At 39.2% G+C, this 22108-nt stretch overlaps 1 protein-coding gene across 1 annotated transcript; it reads right to left on the bottom strand.

Annotated features, from left to right (window-relative positions):
* Positions 1-8461: 8461 nt before the first annotated feature.
* On the bottom strand, positions 8462-17115 carry myl12.1 (myosin, light chain 12, genome duplicate 1). Its single transcript, XM_062994016.1, has 4 exons — positions 17034-17115; positions 15075-15286; positions 13579-13740; positions 8462-9412 (listed from the first exon to the last, which is right to left on the bottom strand). The coding sequence occupies exons 2-4, from the start codon at positions 15262-15264 to the stop codon at positions 9240-9242; spliced, it is 525 nt and encodes a 174-aa protein (XP_062850086.1). The 5' UTR covers positions 15265-15286; positions 17034-17115; the 3' UTR covers positions 8462-9239.
* Positions 17116-22108: the final 4993 nt, after the last annotated feature.

Raw genomic sequence — 22108 nt, 5'->3', positions numbered from 1 at the left:
ATGTGTTAGAAGCAGGAAAAATGAGCAAGCGTAAGAATTTGAGCGAGTTTGGCTGGACGACTGGGTAAGAGCATTTCCAAAACTGCAGCTCTTGTGGGGTGTTCCCGGTCTGCAGTGGTCACTATCTATCAAAAGTGGTCCAAGGAAGGAACAGTGGTAAACCGGCGACAGGGTCATGGACGGCCAAGGCTCATCGTCAAGGCTGGCCCGTGCGGTCCGATCCAACAGACGAGCTACTGTAGCTGAAATTGCTGAAGAGGTTAATGCTGGTTCTAATAGAAAGGTGTCAGAATACACAGTGCATCACAGTTGCAGGGATGTTTTGGCAGCAAAAGGGGGACCAAAACAATATTAGGAAGGTGGTCGTAAGGTTATGCCTGATCGGTGTATATAATAAGTGAAAATAAGTGAAAGCGCGCTTGTAAACGAGCTTGTATTTGTCTGGTGTTCCTACCTGAAACTTAATTCGTTTCGGCTCCAGATGGCAGAATGGTTCGATGCCATCGACGCGTGCATGCAGGGCGCAGTACTCTTCGGAGAGCTGTTTGTACGCTCGCATGTACTGCCGCCTCTGTGAGAGTGTCACCACTTTGGTGTATCTCCTGCAAAAGAAACAGAGAACTCACATTAATGCAATATGTAGGAAAGCATTAGGAGGAGTAAATTACAGTACATATAAAGCAGTTACAGTTAGTGTAGGATGATTAATAGAGAGTTAAAACACTCACAGTTTGTAACCAGGGATCACTGAGGTGGATGGCTCGTTGACCAAAGCTGTTTGTGCACTGTCTGTAAGAAGAACAAAGCTGTCATGTTAGACGTTTTATTATTGCTAATATTTTACAACCTGGTGTCTTACTGTACGTTTTTATTTACAGTAAATAATCCAGTGTCCTCATAGTGGGTTTTTAATAAGTGTAATGATCTTCCCACACTGAAAGATAATATGCGACATATACACTGATCAGCCCTAACATTAAAACCACCTCCTTGTTTCTACACTCACTGTCCATTGTATCAGCTCCACTTACCATATAGAAGCACTTTGTAGTTCTACAATTACTGACTGTAGTCCATCTGTTTATCTGCATGCTTTGTTAGCCCTCTTTCATGCTGTTTTAATAGTCAGGACCCCCACAGGACCACCACAGAGTAGGTATTATTTAGGTGGTGGGTCATTCTCAGCACTGCAGTGACACTGAAATGGTGGTGGTGTGTTAGTGTGTGTTTTGCTGGTATGAGTGGATCAGACACAGCAGCACTGCTGGAGTTTTTAAACACCTCACTGTTACTGCTGGACTGAGAATAGTCCACCAACCAAAAATATATCCAGCCAACAGCGCCCCGTGGGCAGCATCCTGTGACCACTGATGAAGGTCTAGAAGATGACCAACTCAAACAGTAGCAATAGATGAGCGACCGTGTCTGGTTTTACATCTACAAGGTGGACCAACTAGGTAGGAGTGTCTAATAAAATGGACAGTGAGTGGACACGGTATTTAAAAACTCCAGGAGCGCTGCTGTGTCTGATATACTCATACCAGCACAACACACACTAACACACCACCACCATGTCAGTGTCACTGCAGTGCTGAGAATGATCCACCACCCAAATAATACCTGCTCTGTGGTGGTCCTGTGGGGGTCGTGACCATTGAAGAATAGGGTGAAAGCAGGGTGGAGCTGGTATAATGGACAGTGAGTGCAGAATCAAGGAGGTGGTTTTAATGTTATGGCTGATCAGTGTATATTTTATATATGTACATGTATTACATTTGTGTATGAGTTGTAACAACCTCAACCGTTTTATGGCTGTTCAAATTATGCTAAATTATAACTGTAATACAATGTTTAAGTTTTCTTCATTTAATGCTTATTTAAGGGCTAATCAATGTCAAGAATTGCCTGATATGGTTAACACATGACTGAAGGAAAAAGAACCACCCAATCCACCCAATAAATACAGCGGTACCTTGAAAATCAACGTCAATTGAGTTTCAAGGTATTTTTCCCCATTAGGATGTATGGGAAACCTGTTAATGCGTTCCATGGTCCTACTATATTTTAGGCTAATGTAAAATAATGGGGTTGTTTTTGACACATATACTGAAATATATACACAGATATTATGTAAAAATGGCTGTTCATTGTTAATTTAAAATTAAATACATTTATTTAAGGCTGAACATGTCGAATTTAAGGGAAGCGTCGAGTTTAAGGGTACAAATTTCAACGTTTTAAAGATACAGCACAGTTTAAAGTGAATTAACCTGCTTTTACTGTACTATGATTGTAACACTACATAAATGCTGTTCACACACCGGCTGGTGAGAGTCGCTCTTCTTCCTCAGCATGGTGTCTTTTGCTGGGTGACTCTTCTGTATCAGCCTCCCTGCACCTCTTTGTACCTTTAGTGGTATGAATCTGGTAGCAACAACAAAATGTACTCAGCATCAAACTATAGATATGGTTTGTAAAGACAGCTTGAGATATCTGTTTAAAAAAAGCTATAAAGACACCACACGGTCAGTCTTTACCTGTTCCATGTTCACTGTGTGTTCAAAACACGATAAAATGTCACAAAGTTTAGAAAATTTGACGTTTATCTGAAATAAGGCTTGATAGCTTGATAGTGTGTCTGTCTCTCTCTGTGGTTCAGTTGAAATGTGAATTACAGCTCAGCTGCAGGTTACACTGAATCTTCGGAATGTTCGGCTGCATTGTGACATCATCGATGGTTAAAAGCCCAATACAAACTGTAGTGAACTGAATGCAATTGAAATATATAGAAGACAAATATATGTAAGTAAGTAAATGTATGTAAGTAAGTAAATTTTATTTATGAAGCACTCTTAAAACAACTTACGTTGACCAAAGTGATTATAAAGCTCTTTTAAATCAATAAATACACATATTTACCCCTATCTGGTTTGTAATCTGTCCCATATTGACCTGGCATTACCAATTTCATTCACTCTTAATAGGTTATTATAAGTAATACCCACAATATGCTTTCACTCAGAGTACACATTTAAAAGCCATAATATATCTAAATTTGAATTGGATAAAAGTACTGGAAGGATATCAAAGCTTGTATTTAGAGTGGAGTTGTGGCAGTAAACAAGAATTCAACACTAAAAATATGTCCGGTTTTAAAATGACTTTAATCTTTGCTTATCTACTTCATCTACAAACAGAATGAAGTTCAACACCACTGTCTAATAATGTAGATATTCATGTTTAATGTATTTAATCTTAATAAAATACATACATTCATTCATTTATCATTTCTTCTTATTATTATTATTAATATTATTATTATTATTGCTCGTTGGTAGCACTCTTGCCTCACAGCAAGAAGGTCCTGGGTTTCCAGGTGTAGCGATCTGTAGCGAGTCCTTTCTGTGTAAAATTTGCATGTTCTTCGAGTGTCCATGTGGGTTTCCTCCAGGCTCTTGTTTCCTTGCAGTCAGGTTAACTGAAGATACAAATTTGCCCAACAGTATGTACAGTGTATCACAAAAGTGAGTACACCCCTCACATTTCTGCAGATATTTAAGTATATCTTTTCATGGGACAACACTGACAAAATGACACTTTGACACAATGAAAAGAAGTCTGTGTGCAGCTTATATAACAGTGTAAATTTATTCTTCCCTCAAAATAACTCAATATACAGCCATTAATGTCTAAACCACCAGCAACAAAAGTGAGTACACCCCTTAGTGAAAGTTCCTGAAGTGTCAATATTTTGTGTGGCCACCATTATTTCCCAGAACTGCCTTAACTCTCCTGGGCATGGAGTTTACCAGAGCTTCACAGGTTGCCACTGGAATGCTTTTCCACTCCTCCATGACGACATCACGGAGCTGGCGGATATTCGAGACTTTGCGCTCCTCCACCTTCCGCTTGAGGATGCCCCAAAGATGTTCTATTGGGTTTAGGTCTGGAGACATGCTTGGCCAGTCCATCACCTTTACCCTCAGCCTCTTCAATAAAGCAGTGGTCGTCTTAGAGGTGTGTTTGGGGTCATTATCATGCTGGAACACTGCCCTGCGACCCAGTTTCCGGAGGGAGGGGATCATGCTCTGCTTCAGTATTTCACAGTACATATTGGAGTTCATGTGTCCCTCAATGAAATGTAACTCCCCAACACCTGCTGCACTCATGCAGCCCCAGACCATGGCATTCCCACCACCATGCTTGACTGTAGGCATGACACACTTATCTTTGTACTCCTCACCTGATTGCCGCCACACATGCTTGAGACCATCTGAACCAAACAAATTAATCTTGGTCTCATCAGACCATAGGACATGGTTCCAGTAATCCATGTCCTTTGTTGACATGTCTTCAGCAAACTGTTTGCGGGCTTTCTTGTGTAGAGACTTCAGAAGAGGCTTCCTTCTGGGGTGACAGCCATGCAGACCAATTTGATGTAGTGTGCGGCGTATGGTCTGAGCACTGACAGGCTGACCCCCCACCTTTTCAATCTCTGCAGCAATGCTGACAGCACTCCTGCGCCTATCTTTCAAAGACAGCAGTTGGATGTGACGCTGAGCACGTGCACTCAGCTTCTTTGGACGACCAACGCGAGGTCTGTTCTGAGTGGACCCTGCTCTTTTAAAACGCTGGATGATCTTGGCCACTGTGCTGCAGCTCAGTTTCAGGGTGTTGGCAATCTTCTTGTAGCCTTGGCCATCTTCATGTAGTGCAACAATTCGTCTTTTAAGATCCTCAGAGAGTTCTTTGCCATGAGGTGCCATGTTGGAACTTTCAGTGACCAGTATGAGAGAGTGTGAGAGCTGTACTACTAAATTGAACACACCTGCTCCCTATGCACACCTGAGACCTAGTAACACTAACAAATCACATGACATTTTGGAGGGAAAATGACAAGCAGTGCTCAATTTGGACATTTAGGGGTGTAGTCTCTTAGGGGTGTACTCACTTTTGTTGCCGGTGGTTTAGACATTAATGGCTGTATATTGAGTTATTTTGAGGGAAGAATAAATTTACACTGTTATATAAGCTGCACACAGACTACTTTTCATTGTGTCAAAGTGTCATTTTGTCAGTGTTGTCCCATGAAAAGATATACTTAAATATCTGCAGAAATGTGAGGGGTGTACTCACTTTTGTGATACACTGTATGTGTATGTGTGTGTGTGTGTGTGTTTGCCCTCTGATAGAGTGGCAGCCTGTCCAGGGTGTTATATTTTGGCCAGTGAATTGCACCCATAGCGACCCTGACCAGGATAAAGCGGTGGTAAAACAGACAATGAATGAATACATTAATGAACTAATTAATAATACTGTATAATTTAAAGATAATTAAACTTTTCACTCAATGCTTTAGGATGTTACTGACCATGTGAAGGACAAAAGCCTAAGTAAGTCTTTAGGACACTTTACTGTTATATTTACTTTAATTATTAGTTATTATAGTTATTGCAGAAGGTTTTGGATTTTTGGATACGCACCCCGCCCGCCACACCCATTTTTTTGCCCCATTCATTTGAAATTTAGAGACATCAATGCCGTACCAACTTTAAATCATCCCGCCCATTGATGACACCGGGACATGGATAAAATTTTTGGATACGCACACCCGCCTACCTGCCACGCCCATTTTTTGGCTCCATTCACTTCCATTCAAATTTTGAAAGTTCGAGATATCAACGCTGTTCCAACTCTAAATCGTACAGCCCGTTGATGACACCCCGAGTTGGAAACAGGTTTTGGGTACACACACCCGCTGCACTGCAATCACACTCGCATTTTCTTCAGGAAATGCACCTTTCTAGTTGCAATTTAAACTGCAATCTTTAAATGGCTTTACAACTGACTTTAGTAAATAAATACTTATTAAAAACTCTAATAAATACTGTTTCTATCAATTACAGTTCTGTTTGCCTAAACATTACAGTAAAGCTGGATATGCTCACAACACAAGTAAATTAAAACGTACTTAAATTTAAAAAATAGCAGTTCCTTTTTTAGATTAAAAACAAAGCCATTGAGCCGCTCAGGTGGCGCAGCGGTAAAGTACGCTAGCACACTAGAGTTGGGGTTTCGAATACATCGTATCGAATCTCAGCTCTGCCTTCCGACTAGGTTGGGCGGCTGCATGAACAACGATTGGCTGTTGTTCAGGATTAGGGGTAAAAAGTCGGATCATTGGCCCTCATAACTGGTGCGACTGCGGCCGCTGCTGGCTAGCTGATTGTGTCTGCACAGGGCTGAGGAATAATGCTGATGGGGGTGTGGCCCTCCGTACACAGTGCCCGTCGGTGTATGAACTCGACTGGTGCAGGTGAAAAATGCAGTCTGTACTGACTGTACTTGCCGGAAGGGGTGTATGTCAGTTGAGAGGCGTCCTCAGTTAGCGGTGAAGGGTCGAATCAGTATAGAGGACGCATTCAGGGTAATTGGACACGACTAGATTAGGGGAGAAAATTGGGGGGGCTGATGCAAAGGGCTCTTTAAAATAAAGTATTTTCGGTAGACACCCAAATTGAAACTGCAGTGTGCAAACACCATACAGAGTGGCCTCTGTATGGATGATCACCTCGGATCGGACAGTCTGATAAGTCATGTCTGGGTTTGATGAATGCCAAGACGTTACCTGCCTAGCTGCACTGTGTCAACTGTAAAATGTGGTGGAGGAGGGATAATGCTATGGGGTTGTCTTTTAGTGATTGGCTTAGGTCCCTTTTTTTCACTGAAGTATAATCTTAATGCTTCAGCATACCAAGACATTCTGGACAATTGTATGCTTCCAACTTTGTGGAAACAGTTTGGGGAAGGCTCTTTTCAATTCCAGCATGACTGCGCCCCAGTGCAGAAAAGCTTGGTTGGGCGATTTGTGTGTAGAAAAGAGTCCTGACCTCAACCCCATCGGACACCTCTGTGAGCCAGGCCGTCGCTTTCAACATCAGTGTCTGGTCTCACAAATGCTCTTCTCTATAAAACATTTCTACAGAGACACTTCAAAATCTTGCAGAAAGCCTTCTCAGAGGAGTGGAAGCTGTTATAGCTATGACTGTGGATTTAGAATGGGATGTCATAAAAGCTGCTGTAGGTGTCCCAAAATGTTTGCTCATATAGTGTGACCTGAAAACTGTTTTTTTAACACGCTACAGGCAAGTTTGTGCAGTCAGGTACACTATATTGCCAAAAGTATTCACTCACCCATCCAAATAATTGAATTCAGGTGTTCCAATCACTTCCATGGCCACAGGTGTATAAAACCAAGCACCTAAGCATGCAGACTGCTTCTACAAACATTAGTGACAGAATGGGTCACTCTCAGGAGCTCAGTGAATTCCAGTGTGGCACCGTGATAGGATGCCACCTGTGCAACAAGTCCAGTCATCCAATTTCCTCACTACTAAATATTCCACAGTCAACTGTCAGTGGTATTATAACAAAGTGGAAGCGATTGGGAATGACAGCAACTCAGCCACGAAGTGGTAGGTCACGTAAAATGACAGCGCAGGGTCGGCGGATGCTGAGGCGCATAGTGCGCAGAGGTCACCAACTTTCTGCAGAGTCAATCGCTACAGACCTCCAAACTTCATGTGGCCTTCAGATTAGCTCAAGAACAGTGCATAGAGAGCTTCATGGAATGGGTTTCTATGGCCGAGCAGCTGCATCCAAGCCTTACATCACCAAGCGCAATGCAAAGCGTCAGATGCAGTGGTGTAAAGCACGCCGCCACTGGACTCTAGAGCAGTAGAGACGTGTTCTCTGGAGTGACGAATCACTCTTTTCCGTCTGGCAAACCGATAGACGAGTCTGGGTTTGGCGGTTGCCAGGAGAATGGTACTTGTCTGACTGCATTGTAACAAGTATAAAGTTTGGTGGAGGGGGGATTATGGTGTGGGGTTGTTTTTCAGGAGTTGGGCTCGACCCCTTAGTTCCAGTAAAAGAAACTCTCAATGCTTCAGCATACCAAGAGATTTTGGACAATTTCATGCTCCCAACTTTGTGAACTTGACTGTCCTACACAGAGTCCTGACCTCAACCCGATAGAACACCTTTGGGATGAATTAGAGCGGAGACTGCGAGCCAGGCCTTCTTGTCCAACATCAGTGTCTGACCTCACAAATGCGCTTCTGGAAGAATGGTCACAAAGTCCCATAAACACACTCCTAAACCTTGTGGAAAGCCTTCCCTGAAGAGTTGAAGCTGTTATAGCTGCAAAGGGTGGGTCGACATCATATTAAACCCTATGGATTAAGAATGGGATGTCACTCAAGTTCATATGCGTGTGAAGGCAGACGAGCGAATACTTTTGGCAATAGTGTATGTAAATAGCACCAGGTCTAAATGTAGCCTAGCTGTACACAACTGCACACACCAAGTTAACAAAACATGTATGAGTAAACAAATAATAAAAGTTAATACAATTTTTAAAGTTATATTGGACTAAAAAACACCAAAAGATAAGAATCAATCTTGGTAAACATCAGCATTAATTTATTTATATAGGCCCTCTCAGCAAAATAAAACTTGCATACTGTGGAGACTTTATTTAAAAGACAAAGACATCAAATAACACTACAATTATGTAATTTATTGAAAAAGCTCATATTTATTACAAAATGTAAAAAGTCCACCAGATCAGTACACAACAGTAAAGGATCCTGTAGAACCCCACCACCACTTCACATTTAAACAGTTTTAAAGTACTGAGATGTTGGACCTTTTGGAGGTCCGAGACTGTTCTGTGCAGTTCTGCTGCATTAAATGAGGTGTCTGTATACTTAACGGGACACTTGCTGGAAAAAGAAACAAAGAGAGGCCTAAACAAACTGATGTAGTGAAGTATATGTTTTAACGCACATACTACCCCTTTAGAAATTTAGAACTTTAAAACCTACCCAATATGATGCATGTTTTGTAAGTAACTGTATCTGAGTTGAATCATGATAAACCACCCAAACTAATAAAACACCCACCAGTGAACATAACTGTGTACGGTTTCAAAGTAAACACAAAACTATATCAGTACAAAGAAAACAAAAACATTTTTTAACATAATTACTGATTTGGTCTCAATCTTGATACCTCATCCCCCCGTAAAACACACAGACACAGCAGCTCGGCTAAGTTTTTCCAAGAGTGGCAGCTTTTTTTCCAGAAATATTAGATAAAGCTCCTCTATCTGAGAATATTAAAAGAGGAAGGACTGGCAATGCATGAACATTTCTTAATGAACATTTTTTAACTATTTAATCGTCCTTGTCTTTTGCTCCATGTTTGAGGATACGAGTGAACTCCACATAGTTGAAGTTGTTCTTCTTGTCAATTGGAGCCTCTCTGAAAAGCTCATCGACTTCCTCGTCTGTGAAGCGGTCTCCCATAGTGGTGAGAAGTTCCCGCAAGTAGTCTTCCTGGATGAAGCCTGAGTAGAAAGAAGAACAGCTTGTGAACAGATGAATCATTATACTGAGGTTTACTCAGGCCAAACAGAAATGCGTGAAGTTCATCATACAGTATTAGCAGTAACTTGTAAGACTAGAGGGAAACGTCCCACCCCTACTTTGATGATGTAGTCCAATACAGGTAATAAAAAATAACTTTTCTTTTCTACTCTCTTTGTCTTTTATCCACCATTAAGACCAGTTTTGTGATTCATGGTGTTGTCACACTGTGGTCCACAGGCCTGATGATGGTGTACCGTGCAGTGAAAAAGTATTTGCCCCCTTTCCCACCTACGGATAATACGATAAGTATAGTTGTAAACTCAATATGATTTTTGCCATATCGCGACATTGTTAGCAAATGTGCGTCACTCACTCTCAAGCGCGTAACAGTGAAATAATGGCAACCAATGCAGAGAGTAGTACCAGAGTTAGCACTGAGGATGAACTAGTCCCTACAAGAGGAGCTACATCACTAGTGTGGATGGTTTTCGGATACAGAAGGTCAGACTCCAAACAAACAACAGTAATTTGCAAAACGTGCAAAAATACGATGACGACAAACGGTGGCAACATCACATTTATTTCAGCACCTAAAGCAAAAGCACCTGCGTGAGTACGAGGAGTGTCGGTCACTGCGCGAGTCTGGTTACATCTGAGAACGTTTAAAATACAAAAGCGCCAAGTGGAACGCTTTCCTTCACATATGAGCATGGAAACTGAATCACTGAGTCAATGAGTCAGAAACGACTCTCTTCAGATTAATTATTCATTGGAATCGAATCAGAAAACTGTGCTCTAATCTGTGGTAAAGATTCATTCGTGTTGCTGACTCTGTGGACAAACAACTCAGATTCAAGAGATTCAGATGTATGAACCAATCAGAGCTTCGAATTTAGACTTTGGGCAGAATTTCAAGCTCTCTTCATTGGTTGTTGTATAATTGACAGACACGCTTTCATTATGCAATATTAGCAAAGCATTATCAAATATTAAACGTTTTCGGGATTTTTTTGATGCTCATTTATTTGAAGTAAAACTAAGCAGAAATGTGATTGTGAGATTCTGCTGGTTTGTTTAATATAAATATTGTCAATATTAATACAAATACAGCCTTATAATACAAAATATAAACACTGTAATTAGTCAGAATTGATCAGAACTAGAATGTTTTGTGTTTTTAAGAGAACTTATAAACAATATAAGGTCAAATACGGGCGGTGGCCTGCCATTGTAGCTTATATTCACATTATATCGTATCGTATATCACCACTTCTCAAAAGCATATGGAGATATGAGTTTTTTTAGCCATATCGCCCAGCCCTACTGGAAGTGATGCTTAATTAGATGTACATTTAGTAACATTTGTACCTCAGATTTCCTAAGTGTCTGCAAAACAAAGGTGTTTTTAAAATAAACTCTTTAGTGTTAAGTGTTCTTCAGTGTTCTTATATATCATGAGTGAATATCATTATCGCAAAAATATCCCAAAACATCGTGATATTATTTAAAGGGCATATCGCCCACCCCTATTCCCACCTAATTTTAAAATGATAGGCAATGAGTAGCTTTTAAACGAGAAACAGTTTTTAAAGATCATTACATTAATTAAAGATAAATATTTACTCAAAATCTACAGGGGTTGGACAAAATAACTGAAACACCTGTCATTTTAGTGTGGGAGGTTTCATGGCTAAATTGGACCAGTCTGGTGGCCAATCTTCATTAATTGCACATTGCACCAGTAAGAGCAGAGTGTGAAGGTTCAATTAGCAGGGTAAGAGCACAGTTTTGCTCAAAATATTGCAATGCACACAACATTATGGGTGACATACCAGAGTTCAAAAGAGGACAAATTGTTGGTGCATGTCTTGCTGGCGCATCTGTGACCAAGACAGCAAGTCTTTGTGATGTATCAAGAGCCACGGTATCCAGGGTAATATCAGCATACCACCAAGAAGGACAAACCACATCCAACAGGATTAACTGTGGACGCAAGAGGAAGCTGTCTGAAAGGGATGTTCGGGTGCTAACCCGGATTGTATCCAAAAAACATAAAACCACGGCTGCCCAAATCACGGCAGAATTAAATGTGCACCTCGACTCTCCTGTTTCCACCAGAACTGTCCGTCGGGAGCTCCACAGGGTCGATATACACGGCCGGGCTGCTATAGCCAAACCTTTGGTCACTCGTGCCAATGCCAAACGTCGGTTTCAATGGTGCAAGGAGCGCAAATCTTGGGCTGTGGACAATGTGAAACATGTATTGTTCTCTGATGAGTCCACCTTTACTGTTTTCCCCACATCCGGGAGAGTTACGGTGTGGAGAAGCCCCAAAGAAGCGTACCACCCAGACTGTTGCATGCCCAGAGTGAAGCATGGGGGTGGATCAGTGATGGTTTGGGCTGCCATATCATGGCATTCCCTTGGCCCAATACTTGTGCTAGATGGGCGCGTCACTGCCAAGGACTACCGAACCATTCTGGAGGACCATGTGCATCCAATGGCGGTGCCGTGTATCAGGATGACAATGCACCAATACACACAGCAAGACTGGTGAAAGATTGGTTTGATGAACATGAAAGTGAAGTTGAACATCTCCCATGGCCTGTACAGTCACCAGATCTAAATATTATTGAGCCACTTTGGGGTGTTTTGGAGAAGCGAGTCAGGAAACGTTTTCCTCCACCAGCATCACGTAGTGACCTGGCCACTATCCTGCAAGAAGAATGGCTTAAAATCCCTCTGACCACTGTGCAGGACTTGTATATGTCATTTCCAAGACTAATTGACGCTGTATTGGCCGCAAAAGGAGGCCCTACACCATACTAATAAATTATTGTGGTCTAAAACCAGGTGTTTCAGTTATTTTGTCCAACCCCTGTAGATTACCCATGTGAAAAAGTAACTGGCCCTAAACCCAATAACTGGTTTATGACAACTTGTTAAGGGTCCCTTTTAAACTATAAAGTATAAGGTCTTTCCACAGCATCTCATTACATCCAAGTCAGGCCACTCCAAAACCTTACATTTGTTTCTTTTAGCCATTCAGAGGTGGACTTACTTGTGTACTTTGGGTCACTGTTTGTGCCTTGCATTTCTCCCATGGATGCCATTTTGCCCATTGTCCTTCTTATTGTAAAATCATGTACACTGACCCTAACTAAGGCGAGTGAGGACTGCGGTTCTTTAGATGTTTGTCTGAATTCTTTTGTGACCTCAATGCATTCTTAGCAAAATTTTAGTAGACCATTAACTCCTGAGAAGGTTCACCACTGTTAAAAGTTTTCTCTATTTGTGCATAATAGCTCTCATTCTGGTTTGCTGGAGTCATAGCATTGGACATGTGACCCTTTACAGACTGCTAGATGACTGTTTTGCATCTGTATTTGAATCTCTATTTATATCTCTATAAATCTATTTCAGTGTGCTGCTTGTGAAGACCTTCTAGCCTGCTTCACATCACCAGACAGGTTTTATTTAAATGATGTTCAGATTTAACAGGTGATCATGGCTGGGTGCGGCTAGTAGAACTAAATACTAATGTCAATCAAATTTGGTTAACTGGTAGCTGGGGCCATTTGTTTTTTCAGTGTGACATAGGTTTTGAATAAATCTTTTTCTTCAATAAATGGATTGATCATGATCTTTACTCATGTTGGCTTATAACAAAATTAGCTGAAAGATCTGCTGGTTTTGAATGTAACAAATCTGAAGAAATTGAGAAGAGGCTACTTTTGCACAGCAGTGTACATGCACCACAGGTGGGTGATGCTGGGTAAAAATGCTAATAGCAAATCAAGAGACGCCACAAGTAACAGTCCGCAGAAGAAAGAACTGCAGCGCTCTCTAAAGGTGTAAACAAAACAAGCACATGCACACTGAGGGTGAGTGAGGCAGAACTTAACACTTTTGCACTGCATCAGCACTTCTCATGTAGGACATACAGTATATGTAGCTCAAACATCAACTACTGGGGAAACATATTTTTTTCATTATCCAAACAATTACTGATCTGTCAGTTATCAGTTAACCAACATTTCCAATAGAATGTCATTTAATTTATTTTCACATATATGGCTGACTTGCATTATGCCTTGAAACTAAGCTGGTGATTTGGTTGATTTTGCAGGGTAAACAGACTTACCAGTTCCCTCCTCATCAAAACAAGCAAAGGCATTACGGATGACGTCCTCTGGGTCAGTACCATTCAGTTTCTCTCCAAACATGGTGAGGAACATTGTGAAGTTAATGGGCCCAGGCGCTTCGGTCATCATTGCCTCCAAATATGCATCTGTCGGGTTCTTGCCTAAGGAGCAATTAAAAGGCTAAATTAGCACCAGCATTAGGCCATGCACGAAAACACTGCTTATATGTCTGAATGTCTAAGTTTATCACTATAACTGCTTACAGATTTCACATTTTTACAGGGTGCAACATTAAATGATACATAAAACCAAATACACACATGCCATATCTGGAAAAGATGGGACATTCTGCAATATGTAATAAAAACAAATGCTTTCAAACCTTTATTTAATTGACAAAGGTATAGGGAAATTACTAAAATTGGATTTTGTAAATTTGATACCTGCAACACACTAAGACAGGGTAGAATAAAAGTGAAAAGTTTATACAATAATTCATAGAATAATGTTTTAAAACATTTCACAATAAACATGTGAATTGGTCACATGTGAAGGTATCATGAGACTCAGTCCTTCAAGCAAATATTGGCAGTGGCTCATCACCGTGTCAAACTTTGAGCAAGAATTAAATTTATCTGGGCTCACTTCAGAAAACTGTTGTCGCCCAACAACCATTAAATTAAAAGAAATGCACCCTGAATCTCTGTACCGACTAAATTTAAGATTCTGATGCTTTCACGGTATGTTTTTTTTTATATGACTGGGACTTTTTATATGTCTGTGGCTTATTCTACTGTCATAAGTATATAAAATATAAAAGGTTTTAGTTTCACCACGTATATAATGAAGGTTTTGAGGACTATCAGATTTGCTTAGCCCCACAAAATGACAATATATGATGGAATCAGTACACATGAAACTGTTGCAGTAAATACAATTGTATTATTTTTTAATATTTAAGTATTGTACAATTACCCTTAGCTTTCATTCTAACAAACGATGGTATGGCGGTATTTGAAAAATCAAAACTGTAAGAAAAATCAAAGACGGTATACCAATTGTACTGTCATACCGCCCAGTACTATAAACTACCATTGTCTAAAAAAGCCTACAGCAAAAACTGCTACAGCATAAACTATTTAGCTTTTTGCTGCACTGGTTCAATTACTACTCTTTCATCTTGGTAAATTGTCTTTTCACAAAGATTTCAGATTATTATTGCATGAAGTCATACTAATACTGTCAGAGCCATAATCAAGTCTTTATTTGCCAAATACTGGTTCATATATTTAGTTAGCCAAAGACGAGCACAGTAGGTGAGAGCAAATACGACCAACTACAAATCAAATGCTTTACAACAGTTCACCCCAATCTAAGCTTTAGAGATTTAACATCAGTCAACAACAGCTTTACCAACAGTTAATGGTGTTTTTTTGGTGTTTGAAAATGGTTTGGTAAATAGCAGTCAGTTTCAGCTGGTACAAACTAGTCTTACCTAGTGATGCGAGCATATCGTGCAAATCCTCCTTGTCCACAAAGCCATCACGGTTTTGATCGATCATGTTAAATGCTTCTTTAAACTCCTGGATCTGGGACTGATCAAACATAGCAAAGACATTGGAGGTTGCGCGCTGAGGGCGCTTCCTGGCTGTCTTTGTCTTGGCACGGATTGCTTTGCTCGACATGATGCTGCTTCTTTGATTTTACCTTAAACAGAACAAAAAGAGCAACAAACTGAATTGAATGAAGCAAGTACACAAAGATTACAATCAGAAATATTTTACAACAGCAGCTATATTTTCTTACTACTTTTCAACAGTTCACTTCACAGCTGTGAGTCAGTTTTACAAAAGCTAGACATAACAATATTCCAAGATGGAATTTGCCCAATCATGTCTGACAATGCAATGTCCGCTTAAGAAAAATCAGGGTTTTCCTGCCACTGTGAATTGAAGAATAACATGCAAATGTCCCGGATATATCTAAATTAACAAGGGACCTTTAAGGTAAATATTTTAACTGACAGTAAAATTGCTATGCTAAGCTCACTGTCTTTTTAACTTTAGGATTTGGCCCTTTACCTTTAAAACCTTATATACAGAGGTACACTTCACAAAAAAGTCACTGAAATAAGAAAATAAACATAGTTAAGTATATTTATGTATTACTTTATTAGATTTTTCACACCACTTTATACACATGATTGTGTTAAGTATATAGTCACAACAGAAAATTGAATTCAGACAACATCGCTTGCAGTTAAGGATGCACCTAACTTAAAAATAATCTCCTGCAATCTGGAGGATAACCATAAAATGGTTATGGCTATTTGAGAAACTCTAAATAAGCCTGTTTCAGTTGAACAAGGTCACAGTTTAATTAAACAATGGGGCAAATCTGCCACCGCCCTACATTTTTACCTACCTATGCCTGATTTACCCCATTATGCTTGAATTTACAAAGTTTGTGCTAACTTCTTAAAAAGATCACACAACTATAATGTCCCCTTTTCTGTCTATTTTTGCTCATTTAAATCAGTTCTGGCCTTTAAAAAAACTTCACCTTCCTTTCAGGCTTATCCATTCAAGATGTTTAGGCTTATGCACAAGTTTGGACACATCTATGTAAAACATCTGCACATTCCATGTGCACTAATACTGTTAATTTTTTTTTCTTTGGTTGTGTGCAAAACGTATTTATTACTGTTAATAATGCTATATCTAAGGAATTAGTAGCAGCTCGATGTTGATGATGTGTCCTCTCAGAAAATCGTCAAGACTGGTGGAATTTGACCTAAGGTTTCCGAATTTTTTAGAAGATCGGAGAGCAAGCGATCACACCTTCTGGAATTACAAGTTTTAAATGGCAAAACAACTGTTGAGTTATGAATTTGACTGACTTAATTAAATATATGAACCATGTAGTGTATAAAAGCATAAGTGGTCATGTATCGCGGGGATGATTCATAACAATACCCATTCTTATCCTCGATTTCTCTTTACGTTGTTTGTTTGTTTTGTTGATTTGACATTATGAGCTGATCGTGCTTCTGCAGAGACAAATGTTTGATTGCCGTCTTTGGGCCACATAAGAAAAGATTGGTTTACTATTTATGAGCAATTATAAACCCTAAATTAGCCTTTGAGCCAATGCTTCTAGTAAATGTTGTTTAATATTATTAAAAAACACGTTTTATATATAACTATTTATATAATTCACCAAAAGTGTTATGTTTTTTTATGCTTTAATCTCTTAGTTTAGCTTCCTGTCTGAATTCTAGCGTTCACAGCTAACCAAAGCTAATGCTAACGCGACTGTAACATTCGACACCACAGAGAAAAGCTTCATTTTAGTACATTACACGCGAAAGAGAAAGTCATTATATACTTTACCTTTATAAAATGTAAAGACTATAAACTACTAATACATTCACAAACAGAAACAGAACTCTTACCTTAAACCCGACAGAGTTTTCAACCACCGCCCAAAGCTTCCTATCTGCTACCCGGAACGACTGTTTCCGCACAAGGTCATTTCATATACAAATATGGAGGGGTGTACGAGACGAAACAGAATTATAAAATAACATAAAAGCAAACAGGAAATGTTATTAACAACAATACTTACATAAATTGTTATTGTATTCCAATTATTATTATTTTCATTAAGACTTCATTTTAGCACAAGGCTGTGTAAATACATGTAATTAAAATACACCCCTGACTTGGTTCATCCAAACGCGTTCTGTGTTAGTATGCGTAGACGTTCCCAAACATGCCCATATAAGGTGTGGGAAAAATTGTGGCTGATCCTTGTTTTTATGTGTTATTAAATAATATTTTTAAAATAAGTTTTATTCATAAGTGCTGTCAAATATGAAGAAAACTAAAATGCGTTTGTTTTTGTTTTGCTTGTCAAACAATACAAACTTTTTATTATTGTCCATTCATTTATTAAAGTAATGTATCACATTAGAAACTCTAATTACTCATATCTGATTATAATTGACTACAGTTAGTGAATTCCCTGTGCCCATATAAATACTAGTCTGACTACACACATAAGGCTGAGCCACATGCCATGCAACTGAAAACTGTGTGTAGATATAAGAAAAGTAAATTATAGCAAGCTTTGAGTATATACAAGTACTGTATATACAAGCTTTGAGTTTAATTACTTAAATACTTGAGCTACTTCAGTAGGGGAGTATTTTAATATTAAACTATTTTTCATTTTGTTCATGTACTTTGGTGCAATTATCCACCTGAAAGAACAGGGTGGCACAGCAAGAAGGTCCTGGGTTCGATCCCCAGGTGGGGCGATCCGGATGTTTCTGTGTGGAGTTTGCATGTTCTCCCCGTGTCTGTGTGGGATTCCTCCAGGTGCTCCGGTTTCCTCCCACAGTGCAAAAACATGCAGCCAGGCTAATTGGAGACACTGAATTGTCCTATAGGTACCTGGCTGCATAAAACCAGTGCATTGTAGTGCCGGTCCCAAGCCCGAATAAATAGGGAGGGTTGTGTCTGGAAGGGCATCCGGCGTAAAAACTGTGCCAAATCAATAATGCGGATCACGATCTGTGAGCAGCCGTGGAAATAGCTAAATCCACTTGAAAGAACAATCACTTTTGAATGTGTACTTACAAATATAAACAAAAACATGAATTTATAGGCATACACAAAAGATATCAGATCTGTCTACCCATTCTATACAATGTAAATAATGTTATCAGTTAATGCTTAAAATATTCCCATAAATTCTTTTGTTAGAGAGAGGGCAAAAAGCCACCCAGTAGAACCAAGAAATAAAAAAAATACAAAGTTTATAATAAAATAATAATACCATGTTCAATTAAAATGAACATATTGAATGTATTGCCATGTTAATCATAAAGAATAACAATCAAAACCCAATGAAACTACAAAAACAAGGAGTTGCAGGAGATGTTCTGGGTGCAAAAGGTTCCAATACTTATATGTGAAGTAATATCATCCAGTGGTTTCCTGTAACACATATTCCAGTCCTGCACATACAGTACAGCACACTCTTAAATTACATCAGTAAAAGCCGTGTGGCTTGGAAAAGTCAAGCAGGTGAGGCAAACATTTGGAAATGTATTTTATATTTACGTTGGTTTTAAACATAAAAAGGGTTTTTCACTCTCAACATAATAGATAGCAATGATTAGTTAAAGATAATTAGGGATGAATTAGACTTAAAATTATTTATCCCTGCTGATGGTCAAGGCCTAGTGTTGATAACAATCAATGGTCCAATGCATACCATTTCAAAAACTGGATGATACTGTACCTGTAAATTTTACATCACTGTATGAATCTTTCCTAGGATGCTAAATGCCTAGGTTTCTTTTTTCTACCACATTTTGTGTTGAAGATATCTTATGAATGCTAGCAGTAATATTTGCTAACACACTACTGCTGAGATCTGTGGATTCCAGGTTTCACATCTCAGCAGCGCTATCATCTGCATGAACATGATTAGCTAATGTCCAGGGGGTGGTGAGGGGGGTATAGCCAAAACAGCCTAGTCATTAGGAGATGCACTTGTCAGTTCACTCAGAGCTGGTCCCAAGCCTGTATAAAAATAGAAGGGTTGCATCAGGAAGGAACTTGGTAAAAACTCTGGCATGCTGACCAGATCCACTGTGGTGACCCCTAAATACAAGAGCAGCCAGAAAAGTAAACATGTTATGTTACATAAACCAATGCTGTTTTTTACTTTTTGGCATTTTCTACAGTGCTAGAATCAGTCATAGTTTTACAAATTAAGATACATAAACATCATAAGGTTAAATAACCATAATACATATCTTGGTTTAATTCCAACATAATTTCTAAATATAGCAAATATTTCTTAAGGCATACAGTAGTACTTTTACAGTATTTTGGACAGTCACCTTATTGTATTATGATAATGTTAATTTGACAAAAACCAAATTCTCACAGACAGAACTTTATCTGACAAAACTGAAACTGAAATATTTACAGCAGTAGTAAAGCAGAAGAGAGTAATACTAACAAAAACCAACAAGTATACTTCACATGAACACGTCTTCACAGGTTGTATTGCATGACATAATTGGTCACTTACGTCAGTGCATTCTAAACCAGTCCTCAGGCACTCCCTGACAATTAACATTCTTGAATTCTCTCAGCTACCAGCACAACGGAACTAAGTTTTTAATAACAATGATGAACTACGATTGTAAGCTTTTCTGTAATCTAGACAAATTTGCGCATTTGCAAGAGTTCACATTTTTAATGAACACACTATGTTTGTGCTTAAAGTCTACAAAACATAAGTTTATGATTGACTCCCAACTGTCCAAACTTAAAGCATAAATATGTATATGTGTGGAATATTTTGCACACAACTGGTTTTTTTTAGATATGAAAAACATGAGAGAAAAACACCTGTGTTCAACAGCTACTTAGTCCGCCTGCAAGTTACAATCCAAATGCTTAACAGAGAAACAAGACAAGGGAACTCTAAAATAGTGGTGGTAAATTTGGTTCATTTTATGGACTCGGGTTAATCTGAGTCACTCGGTAATGTGATCCGGTTCACTTGAGTCACTTGAGTCACTTGTACTGACATCTTGATTGCGATTGATTTACTGCATGAAAATGCATCCAAATATCACTTGTCTTCTGTGCACTCATCTTCTGTAAATAAATCCTTCTCTGTTAATGCTCTTGGCACTTCACACTTCTCTTGTCAGTGACAAGTTGACTCTTTTTTCTTGATCATGGGGAAGAGGGGGTGGACTCACCTACCAATCAGATGGGTTATAATAAAATATATAACTATATTTTGTTGTTGTTTTGCTTACAAGAAAATATGCTGCATTACTAATCTATACCACTACTACTACTACTACTACTACTAATAATAATAATAATAATAGCATGTGCATAAAATCAGCCACATAACAATCACCAGTGTGTTTAATTCATGTTTATTGGAATATTTAATTTATTACTTAGAGTCACGGACTATAGTGAAGCAGGTTCAGCAAAATCATCTGAGTACGCGATGTTTCCAGTGAGCCTGCTCACCCGCCTTGTGTAATTAGCAGCAGCTCAGAGGACTCATAGGATCCTGGTTAATTGAGATTTCGGACTCGTGATTCCTGATTCAGTACAAAGATTCGAATCATTAACCCGGGTGATTCAGGAACCGCATTTAGGGTCATTGTTGTGCTGAAAGGTGAACTGGTTTAAAAAGGTTTATAATTTATAGCTCTGTGCTGGTTGCTTATCTAAACCAGGTATTTTATAATTCAATTATAAAAACAATTAAAAGTCATTTTCACTTTCATATTGAGCATAATTATTCATAAATATAGCTGGAAAAAGTTAGGCTTAATTTATTTTAATGTTTATGATAGGATGATTTTCTGTAGGCACTGTATGTGATGTTTTGCCATAGACTGTGGTGTTCACTCAGTCCTTCCTGACAGCTTATTAGGCATCCTATTTTAAAACCATTGGCATTAATATGTTGTTGTGCACCAGCCAACATGTAGTTCTACACCCATAAAAAGTGTAATTAAGTTAGTCTGCAAGGTTAGATGTAATCCGTGAACCATTAAAACTAGGAGACACAGTAAGGGCAGTGGTCTGGTCCCATTTCCCCATCCCCACCAAAAAATAAAAATGTTTTTTACAAAACATATTGGTGAAAATCACATGCATTTTTAAGATCTGGCGTCACATATGTTTATGCTTTTAAAAATGACCAAATATGTCTCCTTATGACTCTTTTTCATCATATGCACCGATCAGCCATAACATTAAAACCACCTCCTTGTTTCTACACGCATTGCCCAGTTTATCAGCGCCACTTACCATATAGAAGCACTTTGTAGTTCTACAATTACTGACTGTAGTTCATCTATTTCTCTACACACATTTTTAACCTGCTTTCACCCTGTTCTTCAATGGTCAGGACTCCCACAGGACCACTACAGAGCAGGTATTATTTGGGTGGTGGATCATTCTCAGCACTGCAGTGACACTGACATGGTGATGGTGTGTTAGTGTGTGTTGTGCTGGTATGAGTGGATCAGACACAGCAGCGCTGCTGGAGTTTTTAAATACCGTGTCCACTCACTGTCTACTCTATTAGACACTCCTACCTAGTTGGTTCACCTTGTAGATGTAAAGTCAGAGACGATTGCTCATCTATTGCTAGACCTTCATCAGTGGTCACAGGACGCTGCCCATGGGGCACTGTTGGCTGGATGTTTTTGGTTGGTGGACTATTCTCAGTCCAGCAGTGACAGTGAGGTGTTTAAAAACTCCATCAGCGCTGCTGTGTCTGATCCACTCATAGCAGCACAACACACACTAACACACCACCACCTTGTCAGTGTCACTGCAGTGCTAAGAATGATCCATCACCCAAATAATACCTGCTCTGTTGTGGTCCTGTGGGGGTCCTAAAGAACAGCATGAAAGGGGGCTAACAAAGCATTCAGAGAAACATATGGACTACAGTCAGTAA

The sequence above is a fragment of the Trichomycterus rosablanca genome, chromosome 4 (assembly GCF_030014385.1).
Source record: "Trichomycterus rosablanca isolate fTriRos1 chromosome 4, fTriRos1.hap1, whole genome shotgun sequence".
In the NCBI taxonomy this organism is placed as follows: domain Eukaryota; kingdom Metazoa; phylum Chordata; class Actinopteri; order Siluriformes; family Trichomycteridae; genus Trichomycterus; species Trichomycterus rosablanca.
Note: the sequence above shows the minus strand (reverse complement) of the source record. Positions and strands in the feature narration are given on the sequence as shown.